The sequence below is a fragment of the Trachurus japonicus genome, chromosome 19 (genome assembly GCF_045865225.1).
Source record: "Trachurus japonicus isolate A0001 chromosome 19, Traja_1.0".
Lineage (NCBI taxonomy): Eukaryota > Metazoa > Chordata > Actinopteri > Carangiformes > Carangidae > Trachurus > Trachurus japonicus.
The window spans coordinates 6,520,586-6,540,530 of NC_140925.1; the positions used below are offsets into that span (position 1 = coordinate 6,520,586).

Genomic DNA, 19,945 nt, shown 5'->3' on the forward strand with positions numbered 1-19,945 from the left:
CAACATTTGTATTTTATTTTTTTTCCCACCTTCAAATGACCTTGCCTTCAAATTATAAAAAAAAAAAAAAAAAAACACCAATACAGGTGATAATGATCAGGTGCGACATTGTCTGAAATTTCAAACGTCAACTTTTAGGATAAACCATCTGGGGACCTTGATTGACACCTGGTATTGATCTGACATGAGTCATGACAAAGTAAAAAAATTCAGCGGACGGCTCTTGTTTTGTTCACACCGTGTCTCTGTATAAACCAGATTGCCAGTGTGCTGCATGGAGCTTCCACTTCATGCCTATTGAAAGCATTGACAGTATTGACATTGGAGAGGGTGTGGGTTGGAAATGACTGAACGTGGGCAGTCATGTTACATAAGCGATAGTCCACTTCTCTGACTAAAACAGCACAAAAACACAGATGCGCCGGCGTGCATACATGTGCTGCTCACCTCCCTCTGACAGATGGGATGTTTCATTTAAGTAAGAGACGTGATTATGAAAAACCAGATAGAGCCGCTTTTTGTTACCTGGAAACAACTGTTAACACTTCAGAAATATTCATACTGTATGATTATGTTAATTACATCAAACTGTGCTCACGATTTTGATTGTAAATGAGTACAAATGGTTCCCCTGAAGCTGCTAAAGTCAAGTTTTCATCCTTTTTTAGACACACAGGCAATAAATATTGAACAGATGGAGGAGATTATTTGGTATTTGGATGCCACCACCACCGCACCGTGTCGAGGTATTTCTCGGTACACGTGGATCGCCTGATAGGATCCCCTGTCACCGTCTTCCGGTTTCCCTCCTCAGTTACAGGACTGGACCAGATGGGCTTCGAGTTACATAGTAAAAATGTAAAACACATACCAAGCCTGTGCATATGTGCGTAGATCAAACACACACACGCACACATCTACAGGCCGAATGCACGGTGTGTGACAGCCCATATTAATTTGTTTTTTATCTATCTTGGACTCAAGTTCATCCAGTTCGCACTCCGGTCAACACCGACAATTCCCAGCTCTAAACCGACTTCGTGTTGTCATTGTGGAGCCGCTGCTGCTGCTGTACGCCGTTCCTCCACCTGATGACTAACTTCCACAGCTCCGAACTGGTTCTCTCACTTTCCTCCCTCTCCCAGCAGGTCTCTGGTTGTCATAGTTACATCCATTAACACACCTGCTACGCTCTTATAGGTCTCGACCACAATAGTCACAGACCTGACAGGTTTTATTAATTACAGCTGAGGTATAAAAAAAACCCAAGAACAATAATGTAAATGTAATTCAGCTTTGAAGGGCGTTTCTCTCTTTGTTGGTAGGTGGGTGGGTTCCCATTCACTTGATTTTATGCACATTTTCAATTTTTGTAGTGGAAAATCTGAAAATTGAAATTAGGAATTGGTTTTACATTTGGCTGAGATTGAAAAACCGGGACTATGAATAAATGTAGAAACTACAAATGTGACTTGATGTACATAATGCCATTTTCACACTTCTCTGCTGTTTTATTTCATGTTTTATCAACTATAACAAGATGTATCGGTGGTTTTAAGAATCACAAAAACCATCTCAGTGTAGTTTTACATTTCCCTTTCCTCCTTCTTGTTCTTGGCTATATCGGTTATGGGTTAAATAAACAGTAACCGTATCAATCAAGTAAAATAGCATCAATGATTTACCATTTTGGTCACCAACTATGTCTGAGATAGAGTCCAACAAAATGAATCACTCAGTCTGTTTTGTTTGTTATTTCAATTTGCAAATACAACATTACCACTTTTCACTTTCGTTCATTTCATTTAATTAAAGATAATAAAATTTTCTAATCTGAATCTGGATCCAGGTCAGCAGACGCATTTTTGTAATGTAGTGGTTCCAATAAATGAACAATAAATACAGGAAATATCCAAACATGACTTGCAAAGTTTCTGCAGTGTCATTGGTCGAGCTTCTAGAAATACATTTCAAATTTAAAACTCTTGATAAGTTTTATAACGGGAACCAAAGACATAACATGTCCAGAGAGGAGCTCATATAAATGATAATGAAATTTCTGTAATCATATTTCTCCTATTATTATCACAGCGCTCATAGATAAAACAATTCGACTCAGGAAGTCGAAGTCTGAGTTGCATTAGACAGAGATGAGCTGAGTTGTTTGATAACCACTCAGCTGGGACAACAACTCTGTTTATTGTTTATTGTTTATTGTTTATTGACACGTGGGCCTCAGCAGCATCTCTTTCTCTCTCCTGTAAAACACACACACCCACATCACATCCCATCACATCCCAGCAGCATCCAGCCGGCCTCTATCTGATGGTCCCTGGTTACGCATAACGCCGTGTTGTCATGCACATCAGCGCTGCTGCTACTGTTGTTGTTGTTACCGTGGTACATCATCATCATCATCATCATCATCACCACAGATACGCCGTGTCCTTAGCAACAGGTGGAGACGAGCGGAGGCAACACTTTTCTCATCAAAGCATAAAAAAAAAATACATGTTCGTCTCCTTTTGCGTTCTCCTCTGCTGATCTCTCTACTTATCTTGTCTGCTCTCTCTTTTAATAGCCTCTCTTCCTTCCTTTCTTTATTTATCCATCCATCTTCCTCCTCTTCACTCTCTGCCCACCCTCCTCTTCCTCTGCCTTCCTCCCAAAAACAAAGCCATCATCAAGCTTTTTCCTTTTCCTCTAGCTACTCCCCTCTTCTTCATCTTCATCTGCTTTTGCTGCCCTCTCTCCCCCTCCTCCTCCTCCTCCTCCTCCTCCTCCTCCTCCCTCCTTCCCATTACTCCCAGACTGTCTCTTCCCCACAGGATCACAGCGACACAACAGTCATCTCTCATCAGCCCAGACGCCATCTCACAACACGATCGTGAGGTTATCATCCCAGCTCCCGCCTCTCCTCCCTTTTCTCTCCCTACACACTTTATCATTATAGCCCCCCCTCCTTCTCTTCTCTTTCTTTCTTTCTTTCTTTCTCTCTTTTTTCCTTTCTTTCCTCCGCACCTCCCCTTCTTCCTTCCTCCTGACTCGCTCCTCTTTGGCATTTCATTCTCCTCACCCTCCCTCCACCCTTTTCTGTTCTGACTCCTCCTCTGCTCTTCTGGTCCTTTCTCTCCCTTTTCTCTTTCCCTCTCTCTCTCCCTCTCTCTGTGGTACAAAAAGAAATCATTAATCTCAGCTCTAACCCAATAGCTCAACATATACAGATGTAAACTCTCCTCCGAAGGACGGAGCTTCTATATTAACGGGGTGCACTAAATCATACACGCTGTATGTTGCCTCCTTTTGTCCACCGGGAGAAAGAAAAACACCTGTTACACTGAATAAATATAGAAGACTGTGGTGTGTGTATGTATATTTGTGTATATGTGTGTGCAGGGACACAATTAAGAACAGCTGACTAAACATAAGGCTGAATCTTATAGAATAAAGGTGCTTACCCTGCAGCCTTTTTTCACAGCAGCAGGCTCTGCAAAGAACGCACACTTCCTCTACTGTACTGTATATACAGACACAACAAACGTACAACAACACTGTGGACCTCTAAGCGAGTCAGAGTCAGAGTTTCACCTGTCACATGAGCTTTTAATAAGGTCGAGGTTGCGGTGAAATCAATTAATTAATTAACAGAATCATTAGTTTAGTGGATCCGCTCACAGGAGCCAAGTGAATCTGTGCACGAGTTGAACTTTATGGAGCTTTGATGAGCGGATTAATGTCTCTGATCGATTGAGAGCCTGACGTCACATCCTGCTCACTGTCATTCATTATTTTAATCATCAGTCAACAAGAACCTGTGGTTTTAACACAATCAAACGTTTACTTCAAAATAAATAAATAAAAACTCCTTCCTGAAGTCTTTTTGAAAACTTTTCGGCTCATCCATCCAAATTCAATTTCTCTAGGAGATACAGTATTGTTCGCTACAGAACAACTGAATAATCAAGGGTATCGGATTCTTCTTCAAAGTATCAAAACACAAACCGATCGATTAGCAATTGCCTATTAGCATGGGGACAAATGACAATTACTAATGAGAGTTGAAATTTGAGCAGGGTTAATGTACAGCAGCTTGTTATGTAAATGATCACTGCATTTCCTTCAGACTGTTGTTTTAAGTTCTTGTGAGACAGTTTGTGTTTAGGTGATATCTAAAATGAGTTGTTTAAATCTAATCTCGGGTTAGTAAGGTTTAGAAAGTGTTGTTTTGGTGCCAAAAGTCAAGTCGTCATCTTACTCCCATGGACAGGAAATGGGCACTTCCTCAAGAGTTTTTGCGTTTCTTTTCTCTTTTTTCTCTCCGGTGTGGATTTGTGTTTTGGTGACATACTGTACAATGAATAAATAAAGGCTAAACACACACAGACACACACACATTAACACAATCCAACCAGGCAGCCGGCTAATGTAGGACTATACAGTAAATCCTCCATCCTAATGTTTGCCAAGCCCATGCAGGAAAAACCCATTTTAATCACTGAACAAGCACTGGGAAGGTTCTTCTCCGCATCACCATCACAACAAATCATTGGCCTGATATCGGCTCATTTCTGCTGATATTGGCTGATCAGCCTGCAACCAATCACAGCTGTTCAAACAGAGAGATGCTATCTGATATCATTCCCTCACTTCTCTTTTCCTATACTTTTATCCCTCCATCATTTCTCCTCCTCAGCCTCTTCTTGCTTTGTCATCTTTTAACCCCTTTACAGCACCCAACCCCCCCTCCTCTCCTCATTTTCTCATCCTTTCATTTTCCCCTTTTCCAAAACCTCATCCCTCTCTTTCATTTCTCATCCTCTGCTCTCATTGGGAATATTAACATGTTAACAGGTGTTTAATATCTGCAGTCACAGCTACAATCCAACACATGACAAACAAATCAAAATATAAACACACATGTTTTTGCTTCATCAATAACCAGAAACTGTGCACGTGCAAAACATCAGAGCAAAGAATTTTACATCCAGAATGAATTAATTGACCCGTTTTAATTGAGTGGCTGGGGAACAAAAAGCGGACTAACCATCAGAGCGCCTGCTATGCAAAGATAGTGCTCTGTCATCAAATCACCGGTTAACAAAGGCTGACGGTGACCACAACAAAAGAGCTGCTCTCCATCATCGAAATCCACAAATGCACAACTTCCAAAAGGCAGAACAATAGAGTAGAATAATAAAAAACAGACATGAAAACAATCAGATAAAAGGAAATCTGGTCTAACTTTTTATTTGTGTGGTGACTAAAGCGAGTAAAAAAAAAAAAGAAAGCAACAACAAGGTTTGTGTTTTCTGTCTGAATGACTGAGGCTCGTTCAGCTGAAGCAGCCACACCATGTTGTTTACAAACCCAAGTCAGGCTGAGTGTTTCTTTTACCTTCTTTCCTTTCTTCTTCCGATGAGCCGACTTCCCCGCAGCCTTCTCTTTAACCTCCTCGCTCATTTCAGCAGCTGTGAGAGCGAGCGTGTGTGTGTGTGTGTGTGTGCGTCCCAAACAGCTGTGTGTACGAGTCCAAAAAGGCTTCTTCTTTTTTTTTCTTTTCTTTTTTTTCTTTTAATCCAGCATGGATGAACGGAGAAGAGTGGAGTGGCGGCCACTCTCAACGTGCACAGCGACCAACTCGCTCAGTAGCTCACACCCACTTTCACTCACACTCACACACACACACATATATATACACACACTCACACACACACACACACACTCTGTCCGCGAGGAGTGGTGCCAACAAGGCTGCCCGGCTGGAGCGATGGAGAGACGCACATTCTCGCTCTTTCTCTCTCTGTGTTTCAGTCTCTCTCTCTCTCTCTCTCTCTCTCTCTCTCTCTTTCACACACACACATATACGCACACACACAATCATACGCACGCACACACACACACACACACACACACACGGACTCTCTCTCTCTTCACTTCTACCTGTCCATGGCTGTGGTTGCCTCCCACACACTCCACAAGTGAGAGCAGAGCAGCAACAAGCTACGGGGGCTCGAGTATTAATAGCAATCAATACCAGCTCATCGGCAGGTTTTGTGTGTGTGTGTGTGTGTGTGTGTGTGTGTGTATGTGTGTGTGTGTTTGTGTGTGTGTGTGAGTGTGTGTTTCTGTGTAGAGATGTAGAGAAGATTTATTCAACAGGTTATTACAAAAAATGTAGATCATATTGTTAATTAAACTCTTATTTTGAATTGAAAAACGCAAGATATATGAGTTTATCTTATGAAAATTGAGTTTGTTTTTGTTATAATCACAATTAAAAAAAGAGTCCATGGGGCGGAGTTTAGCTCAGTTGGTAGAGCACCCGCCCCATGTGTTGAGGCTATGGTCCTCGCTGCAGGCGGCCCTGGTTCGAGTCCCGCGTCGGACGGCCCTATCCTGCATGTCATTCCCCCCATCTCTGCCTCCCATTTCCTGTCACACTCTCAACTGTCCTATCAAATAAAGGCATGAAAAGCCAAAAAATATACTTTAAAAAAAAAAAAAAAAAAAAGAGTCCATATTTCAAATATTAGCAGAAATATTAATTATAACATTATTAACTGATTCTGTATTTTCTTACAGTGTGAACTCAGAACCATTACTGTCCTTACAGGATGCTTTAAGTCAGTGATTTCACCAGAAATGAATGTCAACTGTCACTGGCAAATGTAGTTAGCTGCAGCTAATTAACATTAGCTGTGTGGGTCGGTCTGAGGAGTCGATACCAACGAAGCCAACAGACATCCGATCTCCTTCTGTGATTTTTCTCCACTTTAGCGTGCTATGCTAGTGTTGCTCGTTATCAGAGTTGAAGTTGAGGCTGTAAATGGGAAATTTCTAAATTTTTTATCACTTTTCCTTTATAAGCAAATGGGGATGAAAACATAGCAGCTTTTTAGCCAACGTGCAGTCTTTGTTTCTCTGATCGGTAAAACTGACTCCAACTCTAACGTTAATTAGATTAACTGTTAATGATGTGAGTAACTTCATGGGAAGCCAAACGATGACAAAGCTCAATTTCAAGTGTCACATATATCTACTTTATTCAATAATTTAAGCAGGACCTCCAGTATTTGGATCAAGATGATACATCTGCTGTTATTTCAATACATATATTATCAGCATTTATGTAAAAATTAGGCCTCACGTCACCAGGCTCTTCATACAGAGAGGAGAAGAGCCTGGATTTTGTTCACTCTGAATTTTGTCTGGATTCTGGTTCTGGTCTTGAGAGCAGATCTGGAATTCACCAAATTCACCAAAGTAAAAGTGTTCACCAACATAAAACTTATAAAATAGACAATAACTTGTAATACAATTCAATACAATAAAATAAAAAGGTTAACTAAATGGCTCAGGGATTTTCTTGTAAAGTAATATTCTTTAAATTAAAAAGTTTCACTGCATTTTATTAGCTTGGTGCTTTTATTTTGACGGAAAGGCCTGTCTCTCTCACCCTGGTTCCGGTTGCGCACCAAAACTAAACGGTCCCAGACTATGTAAATATAAGTATCAGATCTTTGACCTTGTATCAGCTGATATCAGACTAGCTCATACTCTCCACAAGCTCGGCTAAGAACAATCTCCCATCTTTGATGTTTCAAAAAAAAAATACATGGATGTCGATATCTTTATATCATTCAACAAAGTGGTCACATCAGGGGTTAGTAGTAATAGATGGACCAAACTCCAAAACCAGGTCATGTGACGCTACTCAGCCAATCACTGCTACTCGAATCATTCAGTGAGGTATAGTAATAGACGAGACTGGAGAAATAACTTGGATCAAGGCGTCAGACGTTATCACCGAACATGGAGCCTGAGCGACTGAAAGTCAATGATAATATTGATATTCATGAGTTGAAAGAATCTGATGCACAATATGTCTATAGGAAAATCTTCTAAGAGGGAAAATTAAATGTGTTCATTAAATAATGGTTTTCACGGTTGAAAAATAAACCCATCAGTGCTCTCTGGAGGACAAAATATGCAACGTAGACACCGTTTGTAAATGACCTCAAACATATCTTTGGCATTCATGTAATGCAATTTCTTGTTATTTATAAACCCAGTTACAGTTACGCTCACTTTATTAGGTACATTGAGCTTAAACTAATGCAGTCAGTCCTGCAGTAAATCCTCCTTCATGAGGTTTTTTTTTACATTAGTGTTTTTTTTCCAACCATGTGATCGTCTTGGAGGCTGCTGCTGAACTGTGTTACATTAGACATTAGATATGTTTCTGTTATTCATTCATATAAACGCAGAGGGTGAAATAAAATCAACACCTGTCACTATAACACAATGCAGTTCAACAGCAGCTACAGAGGCTACATCTGTCATAATGATCATAAAGTTGAATCAGTGATATTAGCTGGTCGATTTATTGGTTGGGCTTCATGTGATTTAACAGCAGTTTGTCGATATTATTATTAGAGCAATCTTTTATTAAATGTGGAAACTACAACTTTTTGGTCAATTTTGTATTCATAAAGTATTATATGTTTTAATATTTGTATGATACGTACCCCAAATACAAAAATGATTCATTTAGCATGATGTAAATCACAAATGTAAATGCTGCTTAAAAGGATAGTTCAACATTTTGGCAAATTCGCCCATTGCCATAATCCCTATAGTCATAGCAGTAGGTTCGTTACCTTTAATTGTCGGTGCAAGCTAATTTTAGAACGGTGGAGCAGAGCCGCGAGCTGCTCAGAGCTACGCTACGGAGGCTAATGGGATTTCTTGGTTTCCTTATCAAACTCATCAAATACACAATCCAACAACTCCAAAACGCTCTGGTGGACAAGTTGTGACCTGCACATTCACCACGCTATGAGATAATAACACAACGTTACCAGACAGAGTTGTTTTAGAGAGAAATTCATGCAAAACCACTGATGCGCGTTCCTGTCGGGGGCAGTTTTTCAGCAAACAGTCTCTGTATTTACCTCCAAAACAACTACGACTTGGTGCGTTCAAGGAAACTCGTAGCTCGTGTTTTTACCGTCCTGTTGTCTGTGAAAGTTCCCTATAACGGCCACTCGTAACTTCCGACCCGTGAACTCGTACCAGATCGAACTGGTATGACTTCACAGGAAGGAAAAACACAAAGTACGAGTTTCCTTGAACGCACCATGAGTTAGCAGCCCCCGCCCTTGTCAGGCATCAATTGGTCCTCGTGCTACGTCACCACATTCACGCGCATCCCTTGGCTGCACACACAGCCCTTCATGCCGTTCTCTCCCCTCATTGGATAACACTTGTATCCCACAAGGAACATTTTCTCCTCGGGTTACAGCAGAGCAGAGTGACGGAGAGACTCGTGTTTAGGCTGAAATACTTCATGTAAGTGATTGCTGACGGAAAATAGGACTATTTTGGTATTTCGATTATCACTATTATGATGCATTAATTAATTTCACAACATATGAATGTGTAAAATCAAATAGTCAAAATACGGTTTTGAAGTCATTAATTATCATCTGTATCAAATGTTTACGTTTTTTTTAATTGTTTATTTTAATCACAAATGACACGCTAACATTTCAGTTCCTACCAATTCAATGTTAGGTTAGGAAAATGGACTAATATTCTTTACTCTGGTGCTGATCTGCCGATATGGTTCTGACATAATTTTTTTGGGAAAGTGACGGTATTTAGAAATCTTTACGATTAAATAATTGTGACGTTTAATACCGTGATTAATTGTGAAAACAAGTAATCTCGACATCCCTAATATATATGTATACATATGTTTATACATTGTGATTAGATCAGAGGCCGAATTTAGAATTAGAACAGAGAGTAACTCAGGGATAAAAGCGGGACGTGGAGGAGACGAGCTGAGGGATGAATCACTGGATTCCCCCTCAGTCTGTGTGAGGGAAGCTGCCAGACGTGGAGCTGTCTCTTCCTCCAGAGCTGTCAATCACACACACATCGCTCCTTACTGGGAAGGAAAGACTGACAGCGACAAACGAGTCTCTGTGTTCACTGGTGAGAAAAAAATTGGTGGAACAAAAAAGAAGAGAGGGTGGGGGTGGGTGGGGGGTTAAGGAGTGATGGATTTCTATTGGTCGAGCAGAATAAACATGCATCACCCACCCCCCCCCCCCCCCCCCCCCATCACCACCACCACCTCTTTATCAATAATGGACAAAGAGAAGAAAACCTCTGGTGGCAAATCACTGTGGATTATTGCTGTGTGTGCATGTGTGTGTGTGTAGATTACACCAATGTGAGCCAGTTTGCCCAACACAATTACAACTGTAAGATCCACAGAGAAGCAAAGGCATTCAGATTGTATGCAGCGTGGTTATTCTAAGTAATACACACAATCACATTAAATTTGTGTATTTCACTACGTCTCTCTCTCTCTCTCACACACACACACACACACAGACTCCATATTTAAATAAAGCTTTGATATAATATAAACAAACCCCTGTGTCAGTAAATTAAAATGCAGAGTGGTTCACCTGGGTCTGGTGAAGTCAAGGTTAATCACAGTTTGTGTATTTTATGTGCCACTTTTCTTTAAATGGAGAGACGGAAGCTTTGCACTTCCTGTTTTCACTGAAGACTTTAGTCTGACACCTGGTGGCCACTGGCTGCTATGACAACAACAACAACAACAACCACCTGTGTAGTCTACTACTACAGTATATACATACATTCAGATAATCTAAATTAAAGTAGAAGCACTGAGATCTGAGTCAAATGTAAATTTAAAAGTAGTCATTATGCAAAATGGCACATTTAAAAGTGTTTTATTCATCATGCATATACAGTAGTTGGATTTTTATTAATCACAGACATTCATGTGAAAGATGCAGATTAATATTTTCACAGTGAGCTAAATTTAAAGTTTCAGGTACTATTATACAGAAGGTGGGCTATAACCTCTTCATTTCTTTTTAATCCAGGCAGCAGTGGCCCTCAACTATTACACATGTGTCATATACTTCATATGCTTTTTTTTTTTTGCCTTAATTCTTATTCTTTAGAATAGTTTTTTAGTCATTCATGTGAATTTTTTGCAATCTGCTCAGTGTAACGTCTCATATATAGGTGGGTGGGGTGAGGTACAGTATGTTTGTTTTGCAGGGTTGGGGGTGTGAATATGTATGTTGCGTGTGTAGGTGCAATCACATGAGTTTCATTGTTCTAAAATAAATAACGACATTGCTGAAAAACAAACAATCATTTTCACACTTTTCACACAACTTGACAACTTTCTTTCTTTTCTTTTTTTCACATGCTCGCTCAGACCTGGTGTGTGAAATGGGAACATTTCCCATTTAATTCTGTTGCTCTTCCACTATGAATTACTCACTTCTTATTGAACTGTCTGTGGCACAGCTGAACACTTTTTATTTCTGGTAATCAATCTTAAACAATGACTTCATCCTTCACTGGCAGGTGTGAGCGAGAAATTAAACCAATAAAGCCATCAATATGTTTTGTTTTTTTTAATAATCCTGTCCTTCTGCATGATCATATCCAATCAACACTACATCATATCAAGAGAAAATTTGAAATTGCATGATTTAGGAAAGACCTAACATCACTGTTTCTTTGTCATATTGTGAGCAACTGCAGTATATAACACTTGGTTTCTGTATCTTACGTTAAAATGTCAGCAGACACTGTACCCTCCCTCTGTTTACACCCACCTCTCTCTCTCTCTTTCTAGCCCTGTCCCTCTGATGTGTCTCCTCACTGCTCGGCCTTTATTCAATACGACAGCCCAAACACACACATACAACACACACACACACACACACACACACACACACACACCCAGGGGTAACACAATACTTTAAAAGCCAATATTCTCTTTCAGTGAGCCATTAAAGGCCTACTGGAAGAGGGAGTGTCTTTATAGCCGTACAGTAAAGTGCTCCATAACCATGACTGGTTATAGGCAAACATGGCGGTTGGTGGCTGCAGCAGGAGAGATAGGGGCTGGTAGAGTAGAGTAGAGTAGAGTGAGCGCCCCGGCTTCGCTAATGGGTCAGAGTAACGAGATGTCCGGTGCATGCAGGTATACTGTATATTTAAATGATTATGGAAATTTGGAGCGATAATCGTTTTCGGTTATGGTTTAATGCAGCAGCTTCACGGAGAGCGAGGAGACAGACAGCTGGGCGGGATCACAGAGGAGGAGACACAGTGAAGAAGGAGAAAAAGAAGAAAGCCGTCCGTCTATATTTAGCCACATGTTTACACTGCGAGGTTTGTATGTTACATTCCTCATCGCAGCGACGACGGCGGCGATCGTGTGCAAGTTCGCGGCGGGAAACACAACGGAGTTCTCATGTGCAGAGAGAGCGTGAACTTTGACCTCACAAGCCTTTGACGGATGACTGTGTGTGTGTGTGTGTGTGTGTGTGTGTGTGTGTGTGTGTGTGTAGGCCTACTGGCGGATGTATGTAAGGACAATTAAGTGGTGAGGAGACACACACAGTTAGTCCATGAGCACCTGGAAATGGTGATTTTCCAAAATATTGAGGAAAAATCAATGGTGGTTATATTTAATTGTTTATATGCACATTTCTATTTTTCATGGGGCTGAAACCTCAGGATATAAACTATTTTTAAGCAATTTAGTCTTCACTCTGCTTCCCACCATTAAAGCAGAAGTAAGCGATCTGGTCATTTTGGCTAATGCTGCGTTCCAGGCCGGCTTTTGAAACCGTAAATTACAGCTTCAAGTCACAACTTACGACTTTGTAGCGTTCCAGGCAACCCACTCATGTTTTTCCGACCTGTTTTACCTGTGAAAGTCACTATAACGGCCACTCGTAACTTCCGACCCGTGAACTCGTACCAGATCGAACTGGTACGACTTCACAGGTCGGAAAAACACGAGTTACGAGTTTCCTTGAACGCACCATAACAGTCCTCGTCCCTACGTCACCACATTCACGGCGTCCCTTGGCTGCACACACAGCCCTGCATGCCGTTCTCTCTCCTCATTGGATAAAAACTGTAGGATACGATAAATGTTTTCTCCTCGGCTCAGAGCAGAGCAGAGGGACTGACAGACCCGTGTTTCGGTCCAAACACTCTATGTAAGTGATTGCTGTCGGAAGATAGAACTATTTAAGACTTATATTAACACAAATATATCACTTACTTCTGCTTTAAACACTTCCACGCCACAAGAACCGCAGAAATACATCCGTTAATATACGGTCGTAACATAAAATAAATATATGAAGTGGACTGTGAGAAATGAAATGTCATTATGTTGGTTGTGCGATTCAAGTCAATTCAAATCAATTTATTGTCACTTTCATGAAAAACCTTTGTTTAACATTGGCGCGAGAAGCCGTTCTCCTCGTCATGTTGTTTGCAAAATAAAAAAGGAGTCATGCTCATTCATAAATTAAAATACCTACAAATTCTTAAAATGATCAATTAATTATCAACTATACAAATAGTTTTCATTTCAAAATACACTCTAAAATTCACATGTCGGACCATGTCTGGTCTCCAAACTCGCTGTTATAGCCACAAAATCAAGTTCCTGCGTGCATGTGGTTGAACTCACATTGACAGGTAAGTATAGTATCAAACTATTGCTATTAATCTTGAACTGATCATCTTATTATCTTTCATCATGATTCATCCCCTGAGTTAAATCATGTTTGCAGGTTGTGTCAAACATCCTCAGTCATGGGTTACTCTATTATGAATCCCAACTGCCTCTGCAGTCGGTGCAGCCAATGGGCTTGTGTCTGCTTGTCTGAGCGAACGTCATCAACACCAAACACTCCATTATCGCTGCTCGTAAAAAACTGGCAAACCGATGGGAGATAAAGGCTCTTCTCATGAACGGGTATAAGCTGTGCAAGAGCCACTCACACAGGGTTTAGGAGTTTGATTCTCTCAAAATGTTAAAAGCCTGAAACTGACACTTCTGTTTCCACGGCGCTTCATGCTATTGGACTCATAGAGCCAGAACTTCCTGCAACTGAACACTGGTAAAACTGGAGGAAATTGCCATTTGGCCCTGATGCAGGTTATGTTTAGACGTGGGCTCGCCATCCCAAAATCATCTACGATAACCAGCTCAGCCTCAACAAGTATGTGAATTCAGTTGTTCTGTCTTGTTTCCTGCAGATCAGGAAACTCTCCAAGATCAGTCCTGTTTTATCTGGTTGAGAATCTAGAGTCTATCGCACATGTTTTTATCTCCTCTGGTGTAACTCTCTTTAAACATGTCTGAACCAGCAGAGTTTACATAAATTACAGCCTGTCCACAATGCAGCAGAACGGCTCTTCATTGGTTTTCAGTTAAAAATGTAGGATTCATTTGAAGATTTTATCGATGAACTTTCAGACTCTGGAACTGCAAACTTGACGTCCTCAGCTCCAAAACCTCCATCAGCTACTCCACAAACTCTACTCAACTCAACTTTACTTTATTTAGCACTTTAAAAACAACCACAGCTGAAAACAAAGTGCTGTATAATAGACAGATGTAAAACAATTTTTAAGGACCTCTCTGCTGCGATCCCAAATCTCTGGTACAACAATAGTTATAAAACTATTACTTCATCAGTCCATCTTCCTATTTGTTATCAATTAATCAAATGATTGTAGATTTTGGTTGGTCAGGGTAATAGGATTCTTAATTAATGCAAGACTCTTAAAGGGCGGCTGTGGTAGATCGGTGCAAACTGTTGGACATTTCTGTTTTGGCTGTGGACGTCCATTTCTCCCCTTCACCACACACCACAATCTATATTTCTGATTTGAGCCGTTTTTTGAGAAAAGCCGACCGACAGGTTTTGTGACGGCAAACAAAGCAAATCAATAGAAATGTGAGATTCTCCAAATGTAGGATCATCAGCGGGTCCCTCTCGAGCTAACACCTGTCGTCCGGTGAGTGTGAGCTGCTTTAATGGACGATGACAGTTATTCTATTTGTGTGAAAACGCTTTGCTGCTATGTTTTGTGTCGCAGGGATCCAGAGGTTTATCTATTTGCAGACATGTCGGGTGCTGTTCTTTCTGCACTAAAGCCTGTGATTTGTCCACTTTTTTGTGCGACTGTCCACAGCTCTTGTACAGTAACTGTCCACGGGTTCGTATATAGTGACATAGATGCTGATGAGAGCTAAGCAGCGTCCGGCTTCAGCTGCATGGAAGAAGACCAGACTTGTATTCCCTCATACTGTGATTCATCACTCTGTGAAGCTCTTTGTATTTGTGTAATTACTATATTTTGTTAACTCTGACCACATTTACAGTCTCTGCACTTTCCCCTTTCTGCTGATTCACCCCATTTCCAGAAATGCCTTTGGAGCGCAGGTGTGAACTTGTTGCAGTCGCTGCAGTTGTGGGTTGTAGATCGTGGAATAACTACAGAAAAACAATTCTGGGGCAGATCTGGAGCATTTACAGTGAAATGCATTTGTTTGCTTGATGCTTTATAGAGGAGGTCAGGTGCAGTGTGAGTTGTGACAGGTAAAAACAAATCAATGTGCAGAGCGTTTAGTCCAGATTTTCAGGTTTCCAACTGTCTAAATGAAGTACAGTGAGACAGACGAGTGGCAGCTGCAATCTCACATCTAATCGGTGAAACAAAATGTGTTTTCCTGCCAATTGATTTCTCAACTTTCTCCACAAAGCTGATAATCTAGGAATGCCACTCCAACCACAGACACCTGATAAGATCAGTGTGAATGATGCCAAGAAAAAAAAACCCAACTCTCATCTGTCATCTCTGTGATTTGTTTGTACCTGAACTTTCCCTCCCTCTCCCTCCCTCCTTTTTCCTCCGCTCAGCAGGCGAAGAGCAGCTTCACTCCACAGTTCAGACGGTTTCCACTGAGCCTCGTGCAAACCGCCAGTGATCCTCTCTGCATATTAATGATATCTTTGGATGGAGTCAAGATAATGAACAGCCAGGAGGAAATTAGTCTGAATTCATACTTGGTTGCCAAGGCATTGCCATGGAAATAGATGAATCCCCATGGTAACAACCATAACGTGGCATGACTTCTCCATGACGACCCCATAAACTGTGAGGAGGCTTCAGAAAGAAGAGGGGAACGTCGTTCGTCTGGCATCGGCCGACATCACTGCACAACATCAATAGAGCTAATAGTTTTGTCTGTGTCTCGGTCTTCACAAACATCTTCATTCACAGAGTTTGACCCCATTTTCTCAAAGAGTCATGTGAAGTTCATGGTGGACACAGATGTCCTGAGACAACCCCGTCTACTAGAAATTAAGTTTATACCCCGACTAATATCATTTAAAACGTCAAATAGAGTACATGTTGAAGGAAACAAGTGTTTTCTATAAACGTAATAAGGATATTCCAATTTATGTTCAGGGAAAACTGCAAATATATATTTTAATTTTATATATATTTATTTTATATATTTTAATATATTTAAATGACCATCTGCTTTTTCATTCATCTATTATTATCAAACCTTTTTTATGTTTTTTTTTAATCTTTATTTAAACTCGGAAATATATTGAGGAGCAACCTTATTTGCAATATAGCCGAGATGAAACACAAAACATTTGAGGACAAGATACTACACAAAACGTTTGAAGCATACAAGCATATCTGAAATACGAAATATCAAAAGTAAAAGTGACAAAGATAAAATGAAAACAGAGACGTCTAGTTAAAAACAGGAGCAGTTGGAGGTAAAATAAGATGCAGTTATGGATTTAAATTGTCCTAATGATAAAAGTGTGATAAGTTTCAGATGGTTTTGCAGAGTGTTCCAGGTTGCAGGTGCAATAGTAAGAAAAACTGGACTTTCCAAATTCAGTATTAACAGAGTTATACATAAACAGTTTATCACTTCTATCTTGCAAAAGAGCTGCAAATTATATAAGATTATTCTTCTTTCTGCTAATTTTTTTTTAGATTTGTGTTGGCATATGTTAAACTTATGATGAAATAAACCATAAAACAGAATAAACAGTGTATGAGAAAAGTTAATGTCATGCTTTTTAATGTGTGATATGAGATTGTTTTTGTAAAACTATATAAAGTTGAAAGACGTAATATAAACATGGACATTGGTTTGATTATCATAAATCTACAAACTAGTCCTTTTAAGTCCTACATAAAAGAAAAGGATGTTTCAGTCTTAAATGAGTAAATAAAATCATGGATCTGTTCCAAGCCGTATCCCATGCTCCCATGAAGTGAACCAGCTGGCAGCTTCAAACAAAGTCCTTGTCAAAACGGTTGAAAAGCATCCGCTCCCTCCACACCCTCTGTCAGCTGACAGACAGAGCTTTAAAGCTGCAGTGCGTATAGTATAGGAAACGTGCCTTTGAAATAGATCAGCTATGTCACCTGAGGGCAACTACTGTATATGTGGGAGTGGTGATCTGCTCGTCTTAACTATAACCAATCAGATGAACCTCTTCCTGCAACACCCAAATACACACAAGAGCCAGATGTAAAGGTTAATGAAGGCCTGTTAAAGTGAAAGAGGCTCATTTACACAGAAGAGAAGGAATCCCTCCCTCACACACACACACACACACACGACTATTGAGAAAAAGCAGACACACACAAACGCCGGTCACAAAGAGACAGACTTTCCATCCTCCCTTGATTTACAATCCATCTTTGTCCCGCTCACACAATGCTAATGGCTGAGAAAAGGACACGGTTCCACGCCTAAAATGGTCTCATCGCCACGCCAACCCCAGCCCGCCGCACGCCGATAGGACCCGGAAAGTTTGATCATGACTCACTTTTTTTTCTTTTTTTTTAACCACCGAGCTCCCGTCCATTATTTCATCACTGAGCCATCTATCCTTGAAGCCCCCGCTGGTTTATTATGTAGCCCTCCTCCTCTTCCTCCCCCTCTTCCTCCTCCTCCTCCTCCTCCTCGACAAATATACGATGCTCTCGTCTCGTCTCTGGGGCCTCTGGTAACATCAGTTTTCTTTTCATCCCAGCAGCTTTGGACGAAGCCGGGCTCTTGATGATTTCATTGTTTTCAAATGTAGATAGAGACGCGTGGGTCTGGTTCACTCAATGTTGAATTTGGCATTTTTAACTCATTACTTAACGATCGCAAGTTGTGTAATGTTTCTGTAATGTCAGCCGAGCCCACACGCTTCCAAAGCCAACAATTTTTTTGGGGGGGGAACTAAGATGTCTAATTAGAAGACCTCATATAAACACAAAATTATCATTACAGCCCATAAATTAAACACTTCAAGGGGTCAAAGGTCAATGGGTCAATCCCTGGCTCTCCCAGTCTGCATGTAGAAGTGTCCTTAGGCAAGACGCTGTCGCTTTAGTGTGAGTACAGGAGGGATGTATGAATGGGTCAGTGTGTAAAGTGTGCTGTAAAGCACCTTGAGTGATCAATAAGACTGGAAAAAGTGCCATATAATAACATTTTAATACAGATTTTTGGGGATTTGGTGACAAAGATGCAGCATAAAGAAGCTAAAAAGTCATTTTCATTATAATCGTGGGTTGAAAGGGGGAAAAAAATTGACATTATTGTCATATCTCTGACACCACCACCACATCACATTTGGAGCATAGAGTTCTTAAAAGAGGCATCACAACATATTAATTCAAATTCGGGTAGAAAGCTGGATCAGTGACACATCAGAAGAATAAGGACCGACAAAGAAAGTTGGAGATGAAGGATGAAGGAGGAAAAAGTGAGGAGAAGAGCAGGCCGACATGGAAACGTCGCCTCGGGCTGTAAATGAGCTTCAGATAACAGAAAAACCACACCGACTACAACTACAGACTGAGACTGAGAGACAAAGACAGCTCGACTGAAAAGCTGAAAAAAAGCAAAATATTTCATGGTTTAAGCTTCTTAAATGTGACAGTTTGCTGCTTTATCTTGTTTTAAATTACCATTAGCCGAATCATTTAAAGTTTTTGCATGTTTTCTTTCAATTTCGTACTATTTTCTGGAGTTTTTATGTCAGTTATCTAAAGAAAAGTCTATATTTAATGAAAGATTTAGGTTATCATCGATTACAGCCCTATAGAAAATAGAAAATAATCTTTCTGATTATCATTTATTTGTTTGCAAATTCTAGTTTGAGGATAACTGACCTGAGATCCATCACTTACATGCCCATACATTAAAGCAAATACAACCATTTACACATTATACAATGCATCCTTTAAAATGTTACTTTCCATCCCATTGTAGAAACCGATGGTGACGTCAAACCTCAGTCAGGCTCCTGGGTGGCATCCATCCCACACTGAGGGAACCATTCATGGAAACGCTGACACACATTCATCACAGTGAAGACAGTCAGCTGACGCTCTGTGACCCATTCACATTGATTTATCACCAGCGCAGAATACACCCCGCATACTGTAGTGTCAGTCAGTGCTATGACCCTGTATGTAGGGGGTGTGTGTGTGTGTGTGTGTATCCTCAGTCATTACTGCTTACACACTGGTACATTCACTCATTCATTCACCCATTCATCCTTTCTTTCAGTGTGCAGATGTTCAGTCAGTAACAGACTGTTCACCACAACTAAAATCGATCTATATGCAGTTTATTTCTAAACCAAGACTCCAACTGAACTTAGACATGAATTCATTAAGTAATTGAGTAATTGAAAACTTTTCAGCAACTTGTTGGGGGTTTTTTTTAAAACAAAAATCACCAAAATTCACTCATTCCAGCCTCTTAAACTGGAATTTACTCTATTTTTCTATTACAATAATATATCTAGTTGCTTGTTTTTTCCAGACTACACCTCCGAAACCCAAGTATAAAGTCCTTAACCTTGGACTCTAGGAAATTGGGACCAACATTTAACAACTTTTAACAGATCAAACAAGTTACTGGTTAATTGTAAAAATGAGGCAGGTCAATCAATATTGTAAATAACTGGCAGTTGCTTTAAATGAAACTATTTCTGCTCATTTGCAATGATATTAA

At 40.3% G+C, this 19,945-nt stretch overlaps 1 protein-coding gene across 7 annotated transcripts in view; it reads right to left on the minus strand.

Annotated features, from left to right (window-relative positions):
• Positions 1–19,945, minus strand: part of LOC146967258 (ankyrin-3-like) — a 167,762-nt gene that overhangs the window by 140,640 nt on the left and 7,177 nt on the right. For 2 of the 7 annotated variants that reach the window (XM_085762433.1, XM_085762415.1), the window contains exon 1: positions 5,395–5,804. The exons of the other annotated variants lie outside the window; for them this stretch is intronic. In XM_085762433.1, coding sequence (XP_085618559.1) covers positions 5,395–5,460 — 66 coding nt within the window. In that variant the 5' untranslated portion in view covers positions 5,461–5,804. Of the gene's footprint in view, positions 1–5,394; positions 5,805–19,945 lie in introns of those variants that run through there. 7 annotated transcript variants of the gene reach the window in all.